At 52.2% G+C, this 17402-nt stretch overlaps 1 protein-coding gene across 1 annotated transcript in view; it reads left to right on the forward strand.

Annotated features, from left to right (window-relative positions):
• The first annotated feature begins 3854 nt into the window (after positions 1 to 3854).
• CHM (CHM Rab escort protein) overlaps positions 3855 to 17402 on the forward strand; it is a 99670-nt gene continuing 86122 nt past the window's right edge. The window contains exons 1-2 of the mRNA XM_075323070.1: positions 3855 to 3919; positions 13062 to 13128. Coding sequence (XP_075179185.1) covers positions 3871 to 3919; positions 13062 to 13128 — 116 coding nt within the window. The 5' untranslated portion in view covers positions 3855 to 3870. The remainder of the gene's footprint in view (positions 3920 to 13061; positions 13129 to 17402) is intronic.

The following is a 17402-nucleotide window of genomic DNA, read 5'->3' on the forward strand; positions in this document are numbered from 1 at the left end:
TCGGCTTCAGGACCTGCCGGTGATCAGCTGATGCAGTCACGCTACGGCATCAGCTGACAGTCTAAGTCCAGCGGTGGGGCCGGCTTTTTACCGCCCAGCTGGTTTAAGCGATCAGGTGATGCTCTGAGGTGACTGCAGCAGCTGATTACCGGCGGCTCCTGGAGCGATCAGTCGTGTCCCGGGATTTTGCAGACAGGTGAGTAGTTGTTTTTTTTTGCACTGATGCATCAGCTGATTGTAGAATCGGCTTTAACACAATCAGCTGATGTGTGATGTGATTCAGGCCCGTGAACCTGACACATCATCTGATCGCTCTGCCTTCCAGCAAACCGATCAGATGATATTGGATCCGGATTGGACGGCGCGGGACCCTTGACCCAGGATTACTGTGGAGGGTCTTTATTTCAATAAAGATGGAGTCACTAATTGTGTTGTGTTTTATTTCTAATAAAAATATTTTCTCTGTCTTGTGTTTTTTTTTTTATCTTTACAAGAAATTCATGGTGGCCATGTCTAATATTTGCGTGACACCATGAATTTCGGGAAAAGGGCCAGTTGATAATACACAGCTGACCCTACCCCCTTATTACCCAGCGAGCCACCCAGCTCCAGGGCTGCTGGAAGAGTTGGATACAGCACCAGAATATGGTGCTTCTATGAAAGCACCATTTTCTGGGGAGGCTGCGGACTTCAATTTTCAGCAGGGGTGCCCAGAAAGCTTGGGCACTCTTGCGCTGCGGATTCCAATCCCCAGCTGCCTAGTTGTACCTGGCTGGACACAAAAATTGTACGAAGCCCACATCATTTTTTTTTTCTTAAATTATTTCATGAAATTCATGAAATAATTAAAAAAAGGGCTTCCCTATATTTTTGGTTCCCAGCCGGGTACAAATAGGCAGCTGGGGGTTGGGGGCAGCCCATACCTGCCTGCTGTACCTGGCTAGCGTACAAAAATATGGCGAAGCCCACGTCATTTTTTTTTTACATTTTACGTTTTTGGGCAAAAACTCCTGCATACAGTCTTTGCTGAAGGATGCTGAGCCTTGTAGTTCTGCAGCTGCTGTCTGCTCTCCTGCATACACTAGTGGATGGACACAAGAATAGTATTTGTCCAGCTCACCTGCTTGAAATGGAGACCCGTATGCTATGGATCGTGCAAGGAAAGGAAGGTCGGCAAGTCCTTTGTAGAGAATATAGAGGAAAAAATTCCAGCAACTTGATCCAAGCAGGAAAATTTCTTTAAAATCCAAATTCTTTATTTAAATACATTTTTAAAAAGTCCATGATATGGTCAGTTGGAGCCCATGTTAACATGTCCATATCATGGACTTTTTAAAGATGTATTTAAATAAAGAATTTGGATTTTAAAGAAATTTTCCTGCTTGGATCAAGTTGCTGGAATTTTTTCCTCTATATTCTCTACTAGTGGATGGAGTATGCTGAGCCTTGTAGTTCTGCTCCCCTGCCTCTCTCTCCTGCATACACTAGTGGATGGAGTATGCTGAGTCTTGTAGTTCTGCTCCCCCTGCCTCTCTCTCCTGCATACACTAGTGGATGGAGTATGCTGAGCCTTATAGTTCTTCTCCCCCTGCCTCTCCTGCATACACTAGTGGTTGGAGTATGCTGAGCCTTGTAGTTCTGCTCCCCCTGCCTGTCTCTCCTGCATACACTAGTGGTTGGAGTATGCTGAGTCTTGTAGTTCTGCTCCCCCTGCCTATCTCTCCTGCATACACTAGTGGTTGGAGCATGCTGAGCCTTGTAGTTCTGCTCTCCCTGCCTCTCCTGCATACACTAGTGGTTGGAGTATGCTGAGCCTTGTAGTTCTGCACCCCCTGCCTCTGTCTCCAGCATACACTAGTGGATGGAGTATGCTGAGCCTTGTAGTTCTGCTCCCCCTGCCTCTCCTGCATACACTAGTGGTTGGAGTATGCTGAGCCGTGTAGTTCTGCTCCCCCTACCTATCTCTCCTGCATACACTAGTGGTTGGAGCATGCTGAGCCTTGTAGTTCTGCTCTCCCTGACTCTCCTGCATACACTAGTGGATGGAGTATGCTGAGCCTTGTAGTTCTGCTCCCCCTGCCTCTCCTGCAGACACTAGTGGTTGGAGTATGCTGAGCCTTGTAGTTCTGCTCCCCCTGCCTATCTCTCCTGCATACACCAGTGGATGAAGTATGCTGAGCCTTGTAGTTCTGCTCCCCCTGCCTCTCTCTCCTGCATACACTAGTGGATGGAGTATGCTGAGCCTTGTAGTTCTGCTCCCCCCGCCTCTCCTGCATACACTAGTGGATGGAGTATGCTGAGCCTTGTAGTTCTGCTCCCCCTGCCTCTCTCTCCTGCATACACTAGTGGATGGAGTATGCTGAGCCTTGTAGTTCTGCACCCCCTGCCTCTCTCTCCAGCATACAGTACCGTATGTAGTATGTAGTAAACCGTGCACAAGATCTCCCGGCTGCCCGACAGCACCCCCTCCCACTCCTCAAACTTGGCCGCCGGCTGACAGATCCTCCCCCCCCCTTAATCTTGGCCGCCGCCTAACAGCAACCCCCCCCCCCCACTCCTCGTCTCAGAAATGCGCACCAGCAAATATTTTTTTTACAAAGAAAAGCACTGGTGATACTGTCTGCTGAGCTGTGTATCTAATCCTATCCTGTGTGATACTGTCTGCTGAGCCGTGTATCTAATCCTCCCCTGTGCGATACTGTCTGCTGAGCCGTGTATCTAATCCTCCCCTGTGTGATACTGTCTGTTGAGCCGTGTATCTAATCCTATCCTGTGTGATACTGTCTGCTGAGCTGTGTATCTAATCCTCTCCTGTGTGATCCTGTCTGCTGAGCCGTGTATCTAATCCTCCCCTGTGGGATACTGTCTACTGAGCTGTGTATCTAAGCCTCTCCTGTGTGATACTGTCTGCTGAGCTGTGTATCTAAGCCTCTCCTGTGTGATACTGTCTGCTGAGCTGTGTATCTAATCCTCTCCTGTGTGATACTGTCTGCTGAGCTGTGTATCTAATCCTCTCCTGTGTGATACTGTCTGCTGAGCTGTGTATCTAATCCTCTCCTGTGTGACACTGTCTGCTGAGCTGTGTATCTAATCCTGTCTTGTGTGATACACTCTGCTGAGCTGTGTATCTGATCCTATCCTGTGTGATACTGTCTGCTGAGCTGTGTATCTAAGCCTCTCCTGTGTGATACTGTCTGCTGAGCTGTGTATCTAATCCTCTCCTGTGTGATCCTGTCTGCTGAGCCGTGTATCTAATCCTCCCCTGTGTGATACTGTCTGCTGAGCTGTGTATCTAAGCCTCTCCTGTGTGATACTGTCTGCTGAGCGGTGTATCTAAGCCTCTCCTGTGTGATACTGTCTGCTGAGCTGTGTATCTAATCCTCTCCTGTGTGATACTGTTTGCTGAGCTGTGTATCTAATCCTCTCCTGTGTGATACTGTCTGCTGAGCTGTGTATCTAATCCTCTCCTGTGTGATACACTCTGCTGAGTTGTGTATCTAATCCTGTCTTGTGTGATACTGTCTGCTGAGCTGTATCTATCTGTCTATCTTTATGAGCCCAACAACCAATCAGATCGCAGTTTACATTTTCTGTCACGCGGAGGAGGAATGATAGCAGCGATGTGATTGGATACTGTCAATGCTGCTCTTCTTCTTTTCTCCTCGCGGGTGTAGCTGTGTGTAGGTGATGAGGATACGCACCCGCGGGAGATGATGGAGGTTTCACACTGGATGCATGTGTACATGTATATATAATGTATACTTACGATCATCTGGCATCTGCCCTCAGAAAACATGGCCGCTGGTGCGCCGCAGTCTCTGACCAATGAGCTTATCTGCTTTGGTCACACGATCTCTCCTCTTTGGCAAGATGGCTGACGAGCTGCCTGCAGAGCTGGACGTGGTGCTCCTGGGCACAGGTAGGGACGTAGCAGGATGCGGTGATGACAGGGCGGTCAGTGCGACCCTGCGGGGGGCGGAGACAGAGGGTGACCCTGCGGGGGGCGGAGACAGAGGGTGACCCTGCGGGGGGCGGAGACAGAGGGTGACCGGGCCGGGACCAGTACAGGGGCCCGGGAGTGTTGGGAGGAAGGAGGGGAGCGTATATACAGGAATATACCGGCCCCGGGAGCCCCACACTCCCTATACAGGAATATACCGGCTCCCAGGGGCCCCACACTCCCTATACAGGAATATACCGGCCCCCGGGAGCTCCACACTCCCTATACAGGAATATACCGGCCCCCGGGAGCCCCACACTCACTATACAGGAATATACCGGCCCCTGGGGGCCCCACACTCCCTATACAGGAATATACCGGCCCCCGGGGCCCCCACACTCCCTATACAGGAATATACCGGCCCCTGGGGGCCCCACACTCCCTATACAGGAATATACCGGCCCCCGGGAGCCCCACACTCACTATACAGGAGTATACCGGCCCCCGGGAGCCCCACACTCACTATACAGGAGTATACCGGCCCCCGGGAGCCCCACACTCACTATACAGGAGTATACCGGCCCCCAGGGGGCCCCACACTCCCTATACAGGAATATACCGGCTCCCAGGGGCCCCACACTGCCTATACAGGAGTATACCGGCCCCCGGGAGCCCCACACTCACTATACAGGAATATACCGGCCCCCGGGAGCCCCACACTCACTATACAGGAATATACCGGCTCCCAGGGGCCCCACACTGCCTATACAGGAGTATACCGGCCCCCGGGAGCCCCACACTCTCTATACAGGAATATACCGGCCCCCGGGAGCCCCACACTCACTATACAGGAATATACCGGCCCCTGGGGGCCCCACACTCCCTATACAGGAATATACCGGCCCCCGGGGCCCCCACACTCCCTATACAGGAATATACCGGCCCCTGGGGGCCCCACACTCCCTATACAGGAATATACCGGCCCCCGGGAGCCCCACACTCACTATACAGGAGTATACCGGCCCCCGGGAGCCCCACACTCACTATACAGGAGTATACCGGCCCCCGGGAGCCCCACACTCACTATACAGGAGTATACCGGCCCCCAGGGGGCCCCACACTCCCTATACAGGAATATACCGGCTCCCAGGGGCCCCACACTGCCTATACAGGAGTATACCGGCCCCCGGGAGCTCCACACTCCCTATACAGGAATATACCGGCCCCCGGGGGCCCCACACTCACTATACAGGAATATACCGGCCCCCAGGAGCCCCACACTCACTATACAGGAATATACCGGCCCCTGGGGGCCCCACACTCCCTATACAGGAATATACCGGCCCCCAGGAGCCCCACACTCACTATACAGGAATATACCGGCCCCCGGGAGCCCCACACTCCCTATACAGGAATATACCGGCCCCCGGGAGCCCCACACTCCCTATACAGGAATATACCGGCTCCCAGGGGCCCCACACTCCCTATACAGGAATATACCGGCCCCCGGGAGCCCCACACTCCCTATACAGGAATATACCGGCTCCCAGGGGCCCCACACTCCCTATACAGGAATATACCGGCTCCCAGGGGCCCCACACTCCCTATACAGGAATATACCGGCCCCCGGGAGCCCCACACTCCCTATACAGGAATATACCGGCCCCCGGGAGCCCCACACTCCCTATACAGGAATATACCGGCCCCTGGGGGCCCCACACTCCCTATACAGGAATATACCGGCCCCCGGGAGCCCCACACTCCCTATACAGGAATATACCGGCCCCCGAGAGCCCCACACTCCCTATACAGGAATATACCGGCCACGGGGCCCCACACTCCCTATACAGGAATATACCGGCCCCCGGGGGCCCCACACTCCCTATACAGGAATATACCGGCCCCCGGGGGCCCCACACTCCCTATACAGGAATATACCGGCCCCCGGGGGCCCCACACTCCCTATACAGGAATATACCTGCCCCCGGGAGCCCCACACTCCCTATACAGGAATATACCGGCCCCCGGGAGCCCCACACTCCCTATACAGGAATATACCGGCCCCCGGGAGCCCCACACTCCCTATACAGGAATATACCGGCCCCCGGGAGCCCCACACTCCCTATACAGGAATATACCGGCCCCCGGGAGCCCCACACTCACTATACAGGAATATACCGGCCCCCGGGAGCCCCACACTCACTATACAGGAATATACCGGCCCCCGGGAGCCCCACACTCACTATACAGGGATATACCGGCCCCTGGGAGCCCCACACTCACTATACAGGAATATACCGGCCCCCGGGAGCCCCACACTCTCTATACAGGAATATACCGGCCCCCGGGAGCCCCACACTCACTATACAGGAATATACCGGCCCCTGGGAGCCCCACACTCACTATACAGGAATATACCGGCCCCCGGGAGCCCCACACTCACTATACAGGAATATACCGGCCCCCGGGGGCCCCACACTCACTATACAGGAATATACCGGCCCCCGGGGGCCCCACACTCACTACACAGGAATATACCGGCCCCGGGGGTCCCACACTCACTATACAGGAATATACCGGCCCCCGGGGGCCCCACACCCACTATACAGGAATATACCGGCCCCCGGGAGCCCCACACTCACTATACAGGGATATACCGGCCCCTGGGAGCCCCACACTCACTATACAGGAATATACCGGCCCCCGGGAGCCCCACACTCTCTATACAGGAATATACCGGCCCCCGGGAGCCCCACACTCACTATACAGGAATATACCGGCCCCTGGGAGCCCCACACTCACTATACAGGAATATACCGGCCCCCGGGAGCCCCACACTCACTATACAGGAATATACCGGCCCCCGGGGGCCCCACACTCACTATACAGGAATATACCGGCCCCCGGGGGCCCCACACTCACTACACAGGAATATACCGGCCCCGGGGGTCCCACACTCACTATACAGGAATATACCGGCCCCCGGGGGCCCCACACCCACTATACAGCGCTGATATAACCTTCAAACATTAGCTACAGTGGGTACAGAAAGTATTCACACCCCTTTACATTTTTCACTCTTTATTTCATTGCAGCCATTTCGTAAATTCTCATTAATGTGCACTCTTCCCCCCCCCCCCCATCTTGTCAGAAAAATGTAGAAATTGTTGCAAATATATTACACAAGAAAAACTGTAATATCCCATGGTGATAAGTATTCAGCCCCTTTGCTCAGTATATCACGTGGTCATAAGTATTCAGCCCCTTTGCTCAGTATATCACGTGGTCATAAGTATTCAGCCCCTTTGCTCAGACACTCATATCTAAGGGTACCCACACATCAGCGTTTTCCTGCCGCACTCGCAGATCCGGCACAAGGGCAGTACAGTACTTTACAGTTCACAGACGGTGCTGCAAGCCCCGGTCACAGCTGTCACATGCTGTCACATGCCCCGGTCACATGACCCTATGTGCCCGGATCTTGCCAGTGAACTGTTAAGTACTGTACTGATACCGGATCTGCGAGTGCGGCAGGAAAACACTGATGTGTGGGTACCCTAAGTCCCATGCTGTCCATTTCCTTGTGATCCTCCTTGAGATGGTTCTGCTCCTTCATTGGAGTCCAGCTGTGTGTAATTACACTGATAGGACGTGATTTGGAAAGGCGCACACCTGTCTATATAAGACCTCACAGCTCACACTGCATGTCACACCAAATGAGAATCATGAGGTCAAAGGAACCGCCCAAGGAGCTCAGAGACAGAATTGTGGCAAGGCACAGATCTGGCCAAGGTTACAAAAGAGTTTCTGCAGTACTCAAGGTTCCTAAGAGCCCAGTGGCCTCCATAATCCTTACATGGAAGAGGTTTGGGACCAGCAGAATTCCTCCTAGACCCGGCCGTCCAGCCAAACTGAGCAATCGTGGGAGAAAAGCCTTGGTGAGAGGTGAATAAGAACCCCAAGATCACTGCGGCTGAGCTCCAGAGATGCAGTAGGGAGATGGGAGAAACCTCCACAAAGTCTCCTATCACTGCAGCCTCCACCAGTCGGGCCTTTATGGCAGAGTGGCTGATGGAAGCCTCTCCTCAGTTCAAGACATATGAAAGCCGCATAGAGTTTGCAAAAAAAACACATGAAGGATCCCAGATTATGAGAAATAAGATTCTCTGGTCTGATGAGGTGAAGATAGAACTTTATGCAGATAATTCTAAGCGGTATGTGTGGAGAAAACCAGGCACTGCTCATCACCTGCCCAATACAATCCCCACAGTGAAACATGGTGGAGGCAGCATCATGCTATGGGGGCAGGGACAGGACGGCTAGTTACAATTGAAGGAAGATGAATGCAGCCAAGTACAAAAAGGGAGGGTGCCTCTACTCAATACTGAGCAGAGGGGCTGAATACTTATGACCATGTGATATACTGAGCAAAGGGGCTGAATACTTATGACCATGAGATATACTGAGCAAAGGGGCTGAATACTTATGACCATGAGATATACTGAGCAAAGGGGCTGAATACTTTTGACCATGGGATATTTCGCGTTTTTTTGTTTAATAAATTTGCAAAAATCTCTACTTTTGTGTTTTTTTTTTGTCAAGATGGGGGCAGAGTGTACATTAATGAGGATTTACCAAATGGCTGGAAAGAGTGAAACATGTAAAGGGGTGTGAATACTTTCTGTAGCCCCTGTATGTGACTGATATCAGCCCGTTATAACGCTCCGGTGCTGATATAAATGCCGCTGCTTTCCTCCTTGACACTTGTGTAACTTTCCATCTGGCGGACAATCCTGCGTCCCGTCCATTAATAATGGGTAATGGCGGGTGAGGGAGCGATCGCCTCCCGCTCCTCGTAAAGTAAGATCTATTCCTCCTCCGCGGCTGTCGGTCACCTCCGCGCCCCTCACACTTCAGACTTATCTTCATTGCTGCCTCTGATTTCTTCTCTATCCGTCGTCCATTGATTTCTTATTCTGAAATGATAAATATAAATGTGGCGGCTGTAGAAGTTTTGGAAAGTTTGTGTCTTTCATCTTGTGAGTGGACGGTGGCATTCATCAGAGCGCAGCATTATGTCTGTCTGCCCTCAGAGCGGTCTGCTCTATTCACAAGGGATCAGGCAGAGTAATGAGGGAGAAGGTCCCCCCCCGTCCCCAGGGAGCCCCCCCCATCATTACACTGGGATTGTCCATCACAACGCACTGTACAAATATCATCAGTAATATTCTCACCAATGGCCACACAATGATTAGAAAAGGCAAAGAAGGAATTTTCTTATTATGGTATTTTAGCACTACATTACTGATCCTGAGTTATCTCCTGTATTATACTCCAGAGCTGCACTCACTATTCTGCTGGTGCAGTCACTGTGTATATACATTACATTACTGATCCTGAGTTACCTCCTGTATTATACTCCAGAGCTGCACTCACTATTCTGCTGGTGCAGTCACTGTGTACATACATTACATTACTGATCCTGAGTTACCTCCTGTATTATACTCCAGAGCTGCACTCACTATTCTGCTGGTGCAGTCACTGTGTACATACATTACATTACTGATCCTGAGTTACCTCCTGTATTATACTCCAGAGCTGCACTCACTATTCTGCTGGTGCAGTCACTGTGTATATACATTACATTACTGATCCTGAGTTACCTCCTGTATTATACTCCAGAGCTGCACTCTCTATTCTGCTGGTGCAGTCACTGTGTACATACATTACATTACTGATCCTGAGTTACCTCCTGTATTATACTCCAGAGCTGCACTCACTATTCTGCTGGTGCAGTCACTGTGTACATACATTACATTACTGATCCTGAGTTACCTCCTGTATTATACTCCAGAGCTGCACTCACTATTCTGCTGGTGCAGTCACTGTGTATATACATTACATTACTGATCCTGAGTTACCTCCTGTATTATACTCCAGAGCTGCACTCACTATTCTGCTGGTGCAGTCACTGTGTACATACATTACATTACTGATCCTGAGTTACCTCCTGTATTATACTCCAGAGCTGCACTCACTATTCTGCTGGTGCAGTCACTGTGTACATACATTACATTACATTACTGATCCTGAGTCACCTCCTGTATTATACTCCAGAGCTGCACTCACTATTCTGCTGCTGCAGTCACTGTGCACATACATTACATTACTGATCCTGAGTTACCTCCTGTATTATACTCCAGAGCTGCACTCACTATTCTGCTGGTGTAGACACTGTGTGCATACATTACTGATCCCGAGTTACATCCTGTATTATACTCCAGAGCTGCACTCACTATTCTGCTGGTGCAGTCACTGTGTACATACATTACATTACTGATCCTGAGTTACCTCCTGTATTATACTCCAGAGCTGCACTCGCTATTCTGCTGGTGCAGTCACTGTGTACATACATTACATTACTGATCCTGAGTTACCTCCTGTATTATACTCCCGAGCTGTACTCACTATTCTGCTGGTGCAGTCACTGTATACATACATTACAGATCCTGAGTTACCTCCTGTATTATACTCCAGAGCTGCACTCACTATTCTGCTGGTGCAGTCACTGTGTACATACATTACATTACTGATCCTGAGTTACCTCCTGTATTATACTCCAGAGCTGCACTCACTATTCTGCTGGTGCAGTCACTGTGTACATACATTACAGATCCTGAGTTACCTCCTGTATTATACTCCAGAGCTGCACTCACTATTCTGCTGGTGCAGTCACTGTATACATACATTACAGATCCTGAGTTACCTCCTGTATTATACTCCAGAGCTGCACTCACTATTCTGCTGGTGCAGTCACTGTGTACATACATTACATTACTGATCCTGAGTTACCTCCTGTATTATACTCCAGAGCTGCACTCACTATTCTGCTGGTGCAGTCACTGTGTACATACATTACATTACTGATCCTGAGTTACCTCCTGTATTATACTCCAGAGCTGCACTCACTATTCTGCTGGTGCAGTCACTGTGTACATACATTACATTACTGATCCTGAGTCACCTCCTGTATTATACTCCAGAGCTGCACTCACTATTCTGCTGGTGTAGACACTGTGTACATACATTACTGATCCCGAGTTACATCCTGTATTATACTCCAGAGCTGCACTCACTATTCTGCTGGTGCAGTCACTGTGTACATACATTACATTACTGATCCTGAGTCACCTCCTGTATTATACTCCAGAGCTGCACTCACTATTCTGCTGGTGCAGTCACTGTGTACATACATTACATTACTGATCCTGAGTTACCTCCTGTATTATACTCCAGAGCTGCACTCACTATTCTGCTGGTGCAGTCACTGTGTACATATATTACATTACAGATCCTGAGTTACCTCCTGTAATATACTCCAGAGCTGCACTCACTATTCTGCTGGTGCAGTCACTGTGTACATACATTACATTACTGATCCTGAGTTACCTCCTGTATTATACTCCAGAGCTGCACTCACTATTCTGCTGGTGCAGTCACTGTGTACATACATTACATTACTGATCCTGAGTTACATCCTGTATTATCCTCCAGAGCTGCACTCACTATTCTGCTGGTGCAGTCACTGTGTACATACATTACATTACTGATCCTGAGTTACATCCTGTATTATATTCCAGAGCTGCACTCACTATTCTGCTGGTGCAGTCACTGTGTATATACATTACATTACTGATCCTGAGTTACCTCCTGTATTATACTCCAGAGCTGCACTCACTATTCTGCTGGTGTAGACACTGTGTACATACATTACTGATCCCGAGTTACATCCTGTATTATACTCCAGAGCTGCACTCACTATTCTGCTGGTGCAGTCACTGTGTACATACATTACATTACTGATCCTGAGTTACCTCCTGTATTATACTCCAGAGCTGCACTCACTATTCTGCTGGTGCAGTCACTGTGTACATACATTACATTACTGATCCTGAGTTACATCCTGTATTATCCTCCAGAGCTGCACTCACTATTCTGCTGGTGCAGTCACTGTGTACATACATTACATTACTGATCCTGAGTTACATCCTGTATTATATTCCAGAGCTGCACTCACTATTCTGCTGGTGCAGTCACTGTGTACATACATTACATTACTGATCCTGAGTTACCTCCTGTATTATATTCCAGAGCTGCACTCACTATTCTGCTGGTGCAGTCACTGTGTACATACATTACATTACTGATCCTGAGTTACCTCCTGTATTATACTCCAGAGCTGCACTCACTATTCTGCTGGTGCAGTCACTGTGTACATACATTACATTACTGATCCTGAGTTACATCCTGTATTATCCTCCAGAGCTGCACTCACTATTCTGCTGGTGCAGTCACTGTGTACATACATTACATTACTGATCCTGAGTTACATCCTGTATTATATTCCAGAGCTGCACTCACTATTCTGCTGGTGCAGTCACTGTGTACATACATTACATTACTGATCCTGAGTTACCTCCTGTATTATATTCCAGAGCTGCACTCACTATTCTGCTGGTGCAGTCACTGTGTATATACATTACATTACTGATCCTGAGTTACCTCCTGTATTATACTCCAGAGCTGCACTCACTATTCTGCTGGTGCAGTCACTGTGTACGTATATACATTACTGATCCACAGCTGTGATTGTTTTGTCTGTCTGATTTGCAGCCCCTTTCCCTTCACAGCTGTATGTTCATTCTTTCTTCACCCCAGTGCTTTACACTGCAGCGCTGCTTGCTCAGATTCCCCCGTGTGGTAATATAATGTGCGGCCGTTGTTGCACTGACTTCTGCAGTGATGTGATGTGATGCAGCTGTGATCTGGGTTAACCCTGTAGAGCCTGGTGATTGGGGCGGTCTCTGCCTCCTGGGACTATATGGTAGCACTTGGCGGTTACGTTGTGATTTTCGGTAGTGGCGCAGTTTGCGGTCACAGCCTCTGATGCGCTGTCTAATACTCCAGCAGCCGCAGTCCCCACTCATTCCAGATTACTGGATTTTTTTGAGTAATTTGTGTTCCTCGCTGACCCGGCGCGCCTGGAGCAGAGCTGTGCTGGGCTCTGTAGTGCGCCCAGACAACTAATAAAGCCTCTTCTTTTTTTTTTTTTTTCCCGCAGGCCTGCCGGAGTCCATCGTCGCAGCCGCCTGTTCTCGGATCGGACAGCGTGTCCTCCATCTTGACTCGTAAGTAGCTCGTGGTCTGCGGCTGCGTGCACCGTGGTGGCCAGTGTAACAGGAACCCACGGAGAGAGGCCGGGTACCCACATTATCCCCCAAAAAGATGGGTGCTTCAACAACAGCCATGTAGAGCGTCCTCGCTGCGTGGAGTGTCCTCGCTGCGTGGGGGGGGGGGGTGGTCGTCGGTGCGTGGGGGGGTGGTCGTCGGTGCGTGGGGGGGTGGTCGTCGGTGCGTGGGGGGGGGGTCGTCGGTGCGTGGCGGGGGGGTCGTCGGTGCGTGGGGGGGGGGTCGTCGGTGCGTGGCGGGGGGGTCGTCGGTGCGTGGCGGGGGTCGTCGGTGCGTGGGGGGGGGTCGTCGGTGCGTGGCGGGGGGGTCGTCGGTGCGTGGGGGGGGGGTCGTCGGTGCGTGGGGGGGGGGTCGTCGGTGCGTGGGGGGGGGGTCGTCGGTGCGTGGGGGGGGTGGTCGTCGGTGCGTGGGGGGGGTGGTCGTCGGTGCGTGGGGGGGGGGCGTCGGTGCGTGGCGGGGGGGGTCGTCGGTGCGTGGCGGGGGTCGTCGGTGCGTGGGGGGGGGTCGTCGGTGCGTGGGGGGGGTCGTCGGTGCGTGGAGGGTCCTCGCTGTGTGGAGCGGGCTCAGGAGCTGATCCCTCCTCATACAGCATCAGAGGCCGCTGTGTTACACAGCCGGCACCGAGAGTAACCGATACTGCTGTCATTCGTGAAAATAGCATGTATCAGGGTAAGACTGGGGGGACGGTGTCACCGGGGGCTGCTGGATTCTCCGAGGCCTAATGAGCGCCCCCGTCCCCCATATTGCTGCATTACTCCCATTACTGCTGGAGTGTATAGAATAGGGAGTTACGTAATAATGGGTCCGGCTCCTCCAGGGGGAGAACGAAAAATAAGATATAAAAGACATAAAGTGGAATTACTTCAAGGTCGCTCCAAACACCGACAATAAACAATGTCCTTTAGTGTCGCAGCCGCGGTGATTCTCCAGACTAGGAACCCATCAATACACTGTAAGCGGTTATTTGGGACTGTAGGTTTTTGCCATGGGCCTAAGGACACACCGGTAGTGTCCAACGATGTGCCTGTTCTACCATGTGAGATCACTGCTGGCTCAGGGTGGTCCCAGACCGCTGCTGCCGGCCACGCTGTGCCTCAGGGTAATTACAGACCGCTGCTGCCGGCCACGCTGTGCCTCAGGGTAATTACAGACCGCTGCTGCCGGCCACGCTGTGCCTCAGGGTAATTACAGACCGCTGCTGCCGGCCATTCTGTGCCTCAGGGTAATTACAGACCGCTGCTGCCGGCCATTCTGTGCCTCAGGGTAATTACAGACCGCTGCTGCCGGCTATTCTGTGCCTCAGGGTAATTACAGACCGCTGCTGCCGGCTATTCTGTGCCTCAGGGTAATTACAGACCGCTGCTGCCGGCTATTCTGTGCCTCAGGGTAATTACAGACCGCTGCTGCCGGCCATTCTGTGCCTCAGGGTAATTACAGACCGCTGCTGCCGGCTATTCTGTGCCTCAGGGTAATTACAGACCGCTGCTGCCGGCTATTCTGTGCCTCAGGGTAATTACAGACCGCTGCTGCCGGCCACGCTGTGCCTCATGGTAATTACAGACCGCTGCTGCCGGCCATTCTGTGCCTCAGGGTAATTACAGACCGCTGCTGCCGGCCATGCTGTGCCTCAGGGTAATTACAGACCGCTGCTGCCGGCCACGCTGTGCCTCAGGGTAATTACAGACCGCTGCTGCCGGCCATTCTGTGCCTCATGGTAATTACAGACCGCTGCTGCTGGCCACGCTGTGCCTCAGGGTAATTACAGACCGCTGCTGCCGGCCACGCTGTGCCTCAGGGTAATTACAGACCGCTGCTGCCGGCCATTCTGTGCCTCAGGGTAATTACAGACCGCTGCTGCCGGCCATTCTGTGCCTCAGGGTAATTACAGACCGCTGCTGCCGGCTATTCTGTGCCTCAGGGTAATTACAGACCGCTGCTGCCGGCTATTCTGTGCCTCAGGGTAATTACAGACCGCTGCTGCCGGCCATTCTGTGCCTCAGGGTAATTACAGACCGCTGCTGCCGGCCACGCTGTGCCTCAGGGTAATTACAGACCGCTGCTGCCGGCCATTCTGTGCCTCAGGGTAATTACAGACCGCTGCTGCCGGCCATTCTGTGCCTCAGGGTAATTACAGACCGCTGCTGCCGGCTATTCTGTGCCTCAGGGTAATTACAGACCGCTGCTGCCGGCTATTCTGTGCCTCAGGGTAATTACAGACCGCTGCTGCCGGCCATTCTGTGCCTCAGGGTAATTACAGACCGCTGCTGCCGGCTATTCTGTGCCTCAGGGTAATTACAGACCGCTGCTGCCGGCTATTCTGTGCCTCAGGGTAATTACAGACCGCTGCTGCCGGCCACGCTGTGCCTCATGGTAATTACAGACCGCTGCTGCCGGCCATTCTGTGCCTCAGGGTAATTACAGACCGCTGCTGCCGGCCATGCTGTGCCTCAGGGTAATTACAGACCGCTGCTGCCGGCCACGCTGTGCCTCAGGGTAATTACAGACCGCTGCTGCCGGCCATTCTGTGCCTCATGGTAATTACAGACCGCTGCTGCTGGCCACGCTGTGCCTCAGGGTAATTACAGACCGCTGCTGCCGGCCACGCTGTGCCTCAGGGTAATTACAGACCGCTGCTGCCGGCCATTCTGTGCCTCAGGGTAATTACAGACCGCTGCTGCCGGCCACGCTGTGCCTCAGGGTAATTACAGACCGCTGCTGCCGGCCATTCTGTGCCTCAGGGTAATTACAGACCGCTGCTGCCGGCTATTCTGTGCCTCAGGGTAATTACAGACCGCTGCTGCCGGCCACGCTGTGCCTCATGGTAATTACAGACCGCTGCTGCCGGCCATTCTGTGCCTCAGGGTAATTACAGACCGCTGCTGCCGGCCATGCTGTGCCTCAGGGTAATTACAGACCGCTGCTGCCGGCCACGCTGTGCCTCAGGGTAATTACAGACCGCTGCTGCCGGCCATTCTGTGCCTCATGGTAATTACAGACCGCTGCTGCTGGCCACGCTGTGCCTCAGGGTAATTACAGACCGCTGCTGCCGGCCATTCTGTGCCTCAGGGTAATTACAGACCGCTGCTGCCGGCCATTCTGTGCCTCAGGGTAATTACAGACCGCTGCTGCCGGCCATGCTGTGCCTCAGGGTAATTACAGACCGCTGCTGCCGGCCATTCTGTGCCTCATGGTAATTACAGACCGCTGCTGCCGGCCATTCTGTGCCTCAGGGTAATTACAGACCGCTGCTGCCGGCCATGCTGTGCCTCAGGGTAATTACAGACCGCTGCTGCCGGCCATGCTGTGCCTCAGGGTAATTACAGACCGCTGCTGCCGGCCATGCTGTGCCTCAGGGTAATTACAGACCGCTGCTGCCGGCCATGCTGTGCCTCAGGGTAATTACAGACCGCTGCTGCCGGCCATTCTGTGCCTCAGAGTAATTACAGACCGCTGCTGCCGGCCATGCTGTGCCTCAGGGTAATTACAGACCGCTGCTGCCGGCCATTCTGTGCCTCAGGGTAATTACAGACCGCTGCTGCCGGCCATGCTGTGCCTCAGGGTAATTACAGACCGCTGCTGCCGGCCATGCTGTGCCTCAGGGTAATTACAGACCGCTGCTGCTGGCCACGCTGTGCCTCAGGGTAATTACAGACCGCTGCTGCCGGCCATTCTGTGCCTCAGGGTAATTACAGACCGCTGCTGCCGGCCATTCTGTGCCTCAGGGTAATTACAGACCGCTGCTGCCGGCCATGCTGTGCCTCAGGGTAATTACAGACCGCTGCTGCCGGCCATGCTGTGCCTCAGGGTAATTACAGACCGCTGCTGCCAGCCATTCTGTGCCTCAGGGTAATTACAGACCGCTGCTGCCGGCCATTCTGTGCCTCAGGGTAATTACAGACCGCTGCTGCCGGCCATTCTGTGCCTCAGGGTAATTACAGACCGCTGCTGCCGGCCATGCTGTGCCTCAGGGTAATTACAGACCGCTGCTGACGATCATTCTGTAGGTCTAGATCAGGGGTGGGCAATTAATTTTCCCATGGGGCCGCATGAGAAGTTGGGATGGTTTTAGAGGGCCGGACTAATATAATTAACTCGGTTCTACTAATAATAAATATATATATATATATATATATATATATATATATATATATATATATATATATATATTATATATAATATATTACACACGCATATATACTGTGTGTGTATATAA

Source organism: Anomaloglossus baeobatrachus, chromosome 9 (genome assembly GCF_048569485.1).
Source record: "Anomaloglossus baeobatrachus isolate aAnoBae1 chromosome 9, aAnoBae1.hap1, whole genome shotgun sequence".
In the NCBI taxonomy this organism is placed as follows: domain Eukaryota; kingdom Metazoa; phylum Chordata; class Amphibia; order Anura; family Aromobatidae; genus Anomaloglossus; species Anomaloglossus baeobatrachus.